The sequence below is a fragment of the Pyxicephalus adspersus genome, chromosome 1 (assembly GCF_032062135.1).
Source record: "Pyxicephalus adspersus chromosome 1, UCB_Pads_2.0, whole genome shotgun sequence".
Lineage (NCBI taxonomy): Eukaryota > Metazoa > Chordata > Amphibia > Anura > Pyxicephalidae > Pyxicephalus > Pyxicephalus adspersus.
The window spans coordinates 84632093-84640485 of NC_092858.1; the positions used below are offsets into that span (position 1 = coordinate 84632093).

Genomic DNA, 8393 nt, shown 5'->3' on the forward strand with positions numbered 1-8393 from the left:
TCTTTTGTATCTTGGACTGACTACAGATTTTCTCAAGAGCTGAACCAACATTTAGGATAGAAATCCTGAACAAGCTGGGAGTGGTATTGTTTTATTATTAACTAGAACATTCAGATAGAAGTTATCAATAGTAGCCGATATATGTGAGCTATATGGAGGCTGCATTTGCTAATCTCTTACCGGTATTAAACATGTTAGTTTCTATGAGACTTAGGGCGCGAAAGGTTTTTGAATCCATGACGTAGAACTTGAACAGGCATACACAGAATTCATAAGCCACAAGAGAAGTATGGCAATCAGGCAGCTAGTACTCTCCCATGGCCTTTTTTGCATGCAGTTTCACCTGTTTTTGATGGACAACTAGCTTTTGCAGCCAGGCTCGTAGAGAAGATTATTATTTGTCACTGAAAATGATCACTAGTGGTTGTTTCTACTGTTCAGAGAGGATTGTTTTGCTTTACAGTGAATGGGCAAATGCATCCCACTGCGTTCGCTTCAGTAGGAAACAATGATGTGATGATGGCACATTTCTAAACAATATGGCAAAGCAGTTAGAATCCTTGAGGAAGCAGTCAGGTATTGGAACAAATGAGGAAGGAACAGAAGCACAAAATTCAGAATCTAGATGGTGGGATTTATGAGTCAGCCTTCTCAGATGCGTGTACACCACAGCATAAAGATACCAACAAAAGTCAAATGTCAACTTATCCAGCCCTGGTATAACATTACACCTTCTTTGTATAGGTTCCTCATTCTGTTCAAACATATACCATCAATTGTTTACAGGTATCCAAGCACCACAAGCTTAGGCTGAGTTTAATTTCTATTGAAGTTATTAGATGCACTTCCGTAAATGTATTTCTATTACTAAAGTCATGTTTAAAACAAACAAAGCCCTTGACCCTACAGAGTCCTTGTTTGTTCTGGTAATGCATTTCCATAACCAACAAGTCCCGGGTATCAATATCTCTGAAGGTTTTAGTCTATTCAAACAATTAGTAGTTAGTCTCACTTCATGAAACTTCTATAACATTGAAGACATTTCAGCCGAGAATGTATCCCCAATTTAGTAACTCGGTCGCCTTAAACCAAATACCATGGTGATTTTCCCATGAGGTTTTAAATGCTAGGGTAAGTTACTGATACTTCATAGATGATTAGTGAATCTACTGCATTTGTCCTTACTGTGGATTTATTGGGTTGAAAGAAGATAATTGAGAGAGACACATGCTTGAATTTATTCCATCTAGAAGTCCAAATAAAATGTATTTCTGAAGGAGAAATGTAATACACAATAACTACTCTAACATATGGTAAAACCACATACAAAAATTAGGTAGCAGGAAACCCCTATAAGAATAGATATTTATTCTGTATTATAAGAGATAGGCAAATAGATTTACATGGACAATGTACATTAAACAAGGTTTCTACTTTAATTGGATGAGAACCATTTACTTCTAAAAAAAAACATCTAGATCTCACATATTTCCTTCATCCTACCTTTCACACTGTCATGTTGTGCAAGTCAGGTCACGCCAAGACCAATTTTTAAACTAAAGCGGTGACTGGGTATGGACATTTAGATATTTACAGATTTTTAAAGGCTAAAATCTAGAAAAGAAATGCAATACTTGAAGATCTTCAAGGGGAAACAAGGCTCTTATATAGCATACAAAGTTAGCTGGCCGATGTTGCCTTAAAAAGGACTGAAGGTATAACCAGAAAACATTAGCAAAGATTATTTTGCATAAAATGGGGAGGGAATAAAAGTATGGCAAGTAAGGCAAGATGGAATGTCGACCACCACAGGAACGCAACCAGTCCCCCTAATTTTATGTGATCTGCTTGAAAACCTGCCAGGTTCGTTCTGTATAGGAAATCTGTTATTGAATTTAGGGATCCCATCAATTGCACTGTTGCACTGCACTTTCCAGAATATCTGCCCAGGAAATCATTTGTCCTTACCTGGTCCCACACTGCTTGATTATCTAAGGTACTGTAGCAGAATGTTCTTAGTAAATAATGACATTGTTCTATGATATAAGGGTCAGAAATACTTGGAACACCATTGCCACTGCACCCAATTCTCTGAGGTTTAAACATCTGTTTGGCTAGCCATGAGAATACTGTTCAGATGCATTTCCATGCATTAAACCTGTAATGTTGACTAGGGTGTTATATTGGGTGCAATACCCTGCCTTTTTCAGATTCCTTTGGTCCTTCCACTAAAGATGACATGCAGATTTTGTGATAACTGATCACCCAGTGTCCACCAGGATGGCTGCTTGTCATCTGCTTTTGCTTCCAAGACAATAAACAATAAGTTTCAGGTCATTCTCTAAAGTAACCAAAAACCTATCAAGAAGGATCCTGCCATTACAGTGAAAGGTTCATAGAGGGATCATATCTCAGGAAGCCAAGTGTCTTATCACTAAATGTTTATACGACTTCATGGGTCAACCATTATGGTGAATGAGAAAGATGTCTGGGTTCTTTGGGATAAGGCAATTATTAAACTTCTGAATGATTTTCCGGTTCTTTTACCATGGTATGAATGAGTACCTTAAATCGGTTTACAAATTTGGTCAAATCTTTGAGTGAGAATACTAGTCTGTGCTCTCATGAGCTCTTGGGAACCACAAATAAGAGGCAATAAAAACAGACCCTAAAGAGAGTAGGGAATGTCTTGCTGTACAAGTCTTTTGGTTTATTAGGATAGCTGAGAAACCTGGTGAGACATGAAAACACTTTGGAAAATCCAGGCCTGTTATGTATCCTAACTACCACTGAATGGATACATACATTTTAAGTAATGCAGTGCTAATGGCAGTAAAGTGTTCCACCACCTTAAAGCAGAATTTATTGTAGAAGGGATAGGCAATGGGCCTTGGGTAATAAAATAACCTTACCCGCCTCATCATTTGTATTACTGACTGGCATAGATAAGGTCAGATCCAGAAGACCAAAAAAAAACTTGAATCACAAAGGTTGAATAAACACACATTGGTCTGTTTTATAGGCTGCTAATAAAATATAAACAGTAAAGGGGAACTGTAAACTGCCTATGGACATGTAAACATGTACATATTCTGATTTAGCTGTATAAAAATAAAAGCAGTCACTTTAAAACAAGTCATTTATGTTCTGTTCAGTTATTTCTGCAGGCACTGTGAATTAATCAATCCTTTAAATTCAGGGTCTTTAACAACATTTACAATAGGCTGTTTTGGACACCATTACTTATCCTCATGGATTTGTGTTTAGTTCACAGTAACAGGCTGCATTTGGGTGTGCTGAAAGAAAATAGACATATTGCATTATTGCGCAGTTCATGCACTATAGCGTAATGCGACCAGATGTGATGCAAAGTAACTTTTCATACAAATGGAAACTCGATGATCAGCCAGCCCCCTACCAACTTTAATTCTTTGAAATAAAAAAAGAGAAACGACTCACATAGTTTCTGACTTCTGGGAGGAGCAGGTAATGTCGCCGCCATCTCTTGGACAGACATTCTCAAGGTATTTTGAATTATCAGCTATGTAAGCCCATCTCTAAAAATCACATCAGACAAACCAAACCTTTTAGTTAGAACACAAATTTCTAAACTGCTCACAGAGGAGACAACCACTTTATAAACTGCAGCATGTCATTTGGGAATTAACCAAGAATAGGTAAGATTTACACAACTAAAGCTATGGAGAGTTAATGTCAGCTTCATAACTTCAGCACAGAAAATGTCCACCAAGCTGCCCAATAGGTAGGAATTTTGGGCAAACAGTTAAACACACCTGCTAACCAGGAAATTTGAATAGTCAGTGGCCCTACTGCCAGTCACTAAGTTCCATGTGTTCCATGTATTGTTTTGTCTCCTAGCATACCCAGTAATTGACCCATTCAGGCCTGTGTCCTGAATGGCTTGCTCCTCCCTGCTCTGTTAGCGTGTAGTTGCTAGGAAATGGGGACGATAACACAACCTGCTAGTGTGTGGTTTATAGACAACATACACAACACAAGGGACTGCTAGTGTGTGTGGTTGTTAGACAGCAGACAGGTTACTGGAGATTGTTAAAGGCATGTGGGGTGCAGCTCCATTGGCCTCTAAACCTGGATTGTTCATAACCTGGCCAGAAGTAAAAAAAGAAAATAGATGCTCCCAGTTACAAAAGCCTGGGAATATGTAAATCCCATTAGCTCCTATGGTAAGGCCAACTATCAGTGAGATGATTGATGGCTTCTCCATAGAAACAAATGAGATTGTACAGAAGAAAAAGTGAGGATGAGCATGCAGCAATAGCTGTGTCAAAGAGAAGACAGAATAGAAGATTTTGGGGAAGTGCAAGTTGATGATAACTGAAAGTATAACTTTACAAAAGTACAGATTTCTTACAAACATAATAGATTAAATCGCCAAGTGTATACTTACTAGAATAGTTCCATCACACAATCAAATCACAATCACTTAATGAATAATATAAACAGCAAGTGTGCGCTAATTCTTGGATATTACTAATGAAAGGGTAGAAGGCAAATTTAATATTCACACAGGATTGGAAAGTGTAAATTAACATTTCAAAACCACCATCCCCACTAGACACACATCATACAAATTACATGAAGCATGCAACTCAAACTACAACTCTGAACTCTACACAAACACAACAGAATTTCAATTCTATTTAAGCCACAAATGATTGCTGGGTGAACGACTTAAAAAATAGTGAATCTGAAGGTGGTCATCTCTGTTTCATTATCAGAGAGAGGTAAGAGGGGCTCATGTATGGTTCCTACAATACATAGTAGACATAATAAAAAACATTTCTTTGGGTGTCAAAATACATTACAGTTTTTTCTTCTCAAAAAATGTTGGCCAAAACCATTATAAGTTAGAATGTACTCTCTCAACAATGACTTTTCTTGGGTTCATTTGTTGTTTTTTTTTTTTTGTTCCTGTTCACCTGAATGAGTACCATTTTATTTTGGTATAGTGATGAGTGGTTTGTACCCGTCAGCTCATTGTTGCTGGCTGGTTGCCAGATAAGAAAGTTAATTCATTTTTTTCATTTTTTTTTTGTCTTAATCACCAAAGTGAAGCCAACACAAAAGTGACAAAAAATATGGAGAAGTACACATTATGTCTCTAAAGCCACAGATCTTTTCATTTTTGGATAAGGTAGAAAGGTTTTAGAACTTCTATTTAATATCTATTAATGTATATGTACTGGCAGGATCATTTTTTTTTTACCATGGGGAAATAACTTCTTCAGGAAACCCTTTCTTTAATTACTATATCCACAGTATAGTGCCTGGTGGTCAGTAGGATGAATGTTAATCACATCGCTAGCCAGTGGGAAGAATGTCACCCTTATGGATTCTGCTGAAAAGATCATTGGTGTCACTTAAACCAAGCTGAGAGGTGCAAGCTGCTCATTGCTCAACCCCTAGCAACCTCTGGAGGATCCCTATTTGAGAATTATCCCTAAATTTGTTTTAATGATCAGGAAGGGATGAGAATTACAAAATGGTTATCAGTATCATAAGGGAAGGGACATCTTCCAACTGAGAATCCTCCTTCCAAAAACAGATTGGAAGCATGAACCGCTCATGTCTATGGGACAGGTCGTGAAACAAAATCTCCCTATTTAGATAAGAACGCCAAAATAACCTGACAACGGTTTTATCACTTCCATTAGAATGCTCAGCTTTATACACACGGTAAAATATAGATTTATGCTGCAGTCATTTTTTATTATTATCACAGGGCCGGTCCTGCGGTCACCTCAGCTGAAGCCATATTGCAGGACCTCATCTGGTACCTCTGATTATCACATGAATGGGGACATATGGACAACTACAATGCCTGGAGCTGATCACAAATCCTTCCAATTCCTTTGTAGGGATGACAGCCTGACCATTCATTACTCAGCAGAAGAAGCAGTGATGGAGCCACAATCACATGATACACAGCACACACATACAATATGTACACAACACACAAATACAATATATTAACACACACATGACATGTACACAACACACACATACAATATGTACACAACACACACATGACACCTGTCAGCACCCCTGCCTCACCTCCACACTCTGCTCGTCCATCTCCTCCAGTTTGGGTTCCTTGATTTTGCAGTAGTGCAGGGATTTTTTCCTGGACCTGAAGTAGGTCAGGTACTTGAGGGTGCTGCACAGACAGGTGAGGAAATTATCAGTAAAACGCCCCCTTTCAGCTGCAGACATGCAGCAGCCGGTGGAGTGGAGGAGAGTGACAGGGATAGGGAGAGAGGGTGCTGGCTGCAGCGGGCGCTCTCTCCTGCCTCGTGCTATATGAATGAGCGGGAAGAGAAAACAAGCCAGCGCTCCATCAGGACATTAATGCTTTGGCAGCCATATTGAACCGCAGCCCGTTACTGAGAGACGAGCGACGCCATGGCTATGCGAGCCGGGGATTGGGGCGGGGCCAGTGACGTCAAAGCGTTCGGGGCGTCTATGCGTCTTGTGTGTAGAATGTGGGATGTGCAGCGGCTGTGCTGATTGGCTCCTTATATTCGTACTGTCATTAACACAATACGTCAATGTTTTCACCTACGATTCGCATGATCCTAATTCACACATTTCCCTCCTGCAATTTTATTAGAAAATGTGGAATTCTTGGGTAATAGTTGTATGAACTCTGGGTGAAAACAGATCACAATGACAGTCAAAATAAACTTGCTTGTGGTGAGTCCTGGTATTTTATATATAAAAGTGTTTTATGTTTGGGGCTTGGTCAGGTTAGTAACTTTGTAGCGGCAATAAATTACTTCTACCTATGCGTGGCAATCACTATTTGTAACTAGTCATGTGATCCCCATAATCGCTGGCCATTCCTCGCCAAGAAAGGATTTATGATACTTGTACTACATCGCTGTGTTTGCATTTGCTGCTACAAATCATACTCCTTCAGCCATTTGTAGCCAAGTCATAGAGGTGAATGGGATTGTGGCTGGTGATCTGCTTTCTGGCATGAAATGGTGCATAAACGCAATTTCCCAGCTACAGATCAATAAAAAAAACTCTATAGAAAATAACTGTGATGTCCTGATAAAGACATCACTTATTTATATTATGTGCATTGAGCTTCTTGGCCCAACAAATGTCCATCAGGCCTAGTTCACCCGATCGCACTGCCTAGACGGATGGGTGAATGTGGAACATGCTGCAATGCACTCTAACGCATTACCAAACACGAGAAACCAAAATAAATGTCAATGCATGCAAAGTGCATTTTAGCAAAACTCACCCAGCAGCATCACTGCCATACAAGAGCTACTATGACATGGTCACAAACTAATAATCCAATCTAAGTATAGTACAAAAATAAAAAAATCTAATAAAATACTGCTGATGGGTGCCACTAGAAATCAGTGGGCAACCAAGCAAAGCTTTAGATGGGTCGCTGCACTCTTGGAAGAAACAAGAGTAGACAATGTAAGCTGCAGTTATTGGCACTGGGACAATATGCAGGCTCTTATCCCACCCAGACCCCTTCCCCTTGCTTAGTAGTAGATACATGCATGTGCACATACTGACACACGCCTACCTAAACTCTTTCTGGAACCCTCAACCGCAGGCAGCTTTTCTCCCATTTTATATTTTCTTGTGCTGTGTCGCCTTTCAACCCTTCTCTGGCTTGTAGGACATAGACTCTTCTCCCCAGGGTCCCTGCCCTTCCTTCCCACTCCTGAAACAGTGGCATACCTGAATCCAGCAGATTGAGCCAATCAGTCAATCAGAAGCCAATGTGGCCAGTCACAATTATTTTATCTATCCTGTGCAGCAAGGGAAGAATGGGTGGCAGGGTCACAGGCGGCAATAAAGCTATGCCTCACCATAGGCCCTCCTGCAACCCCTACAGGTATGAAAGTTACACCTCAAGATTAGGTTCCCAGTTAGGAGCAAGTCCACAAAATACTATGGATATAGCTTGAGTTCCTATTCTTTAAATAAAATTGAATGCAACATTTTTTTAGCCTTGGATACAGTGGTGATGGGTTAAATCTGTAGATATTTTCCCTCACTCCATGATATTGAAGAAAGTAAAAGAAACCTTCTTAAAGCAAGTAAAACAAATTCAATAAAATGGAATTGAAAAAGAGCGTGTCCCTGATGAAAACCATTCTCACCCTATTGCTCCAGAAATATATACAGATTTGGATTTTTCATAATTGGGACAGTTGGCAGGGGAGGTAATGGTGAGTTAAAGTACCAGATGATGCAGATTCTAGGTGCAGATTTGTTTCTGCGCATGTAGGAGAGAAGGCCATAGAACTCACCACTTCTGCTTCTCATTTTACAGATGCTACTTTTCTGGCTGGTATATTTACCATCTTACCTGC

At 39.6% G+C, this 8393-nt stretch overlaps 1 protein-coding gene across 3 annotated transcripts in view; it reads right to left on the reverse strand.

The window, feature by feature from the left end:
* The window catches only part of TRIM37 (tripartite motif containing 37), a 55249-nt gene extending 48780 nt beyond the window's left edge, over window positions 1-6469 (reverse strand). For all 3 annotated transcript variants that reach the window (XM_072416546.1, XM_072416554.1, XM_072416538.1), the window contains exon 1: window positions 6097-6469. In XM_072416546.1, the coding sequence (XP_072272647.1) occupies window positions 6097-6255 (159 nt within the window). In that variant the 5' untranslated portion in view covers window positions 6256-6469. The remainder of the gene's footprint in view (window positions 1-6096) is intronic.
* Between the last annotated feature and the right edge of the window lie 1924 nt (window positions 6470-8393).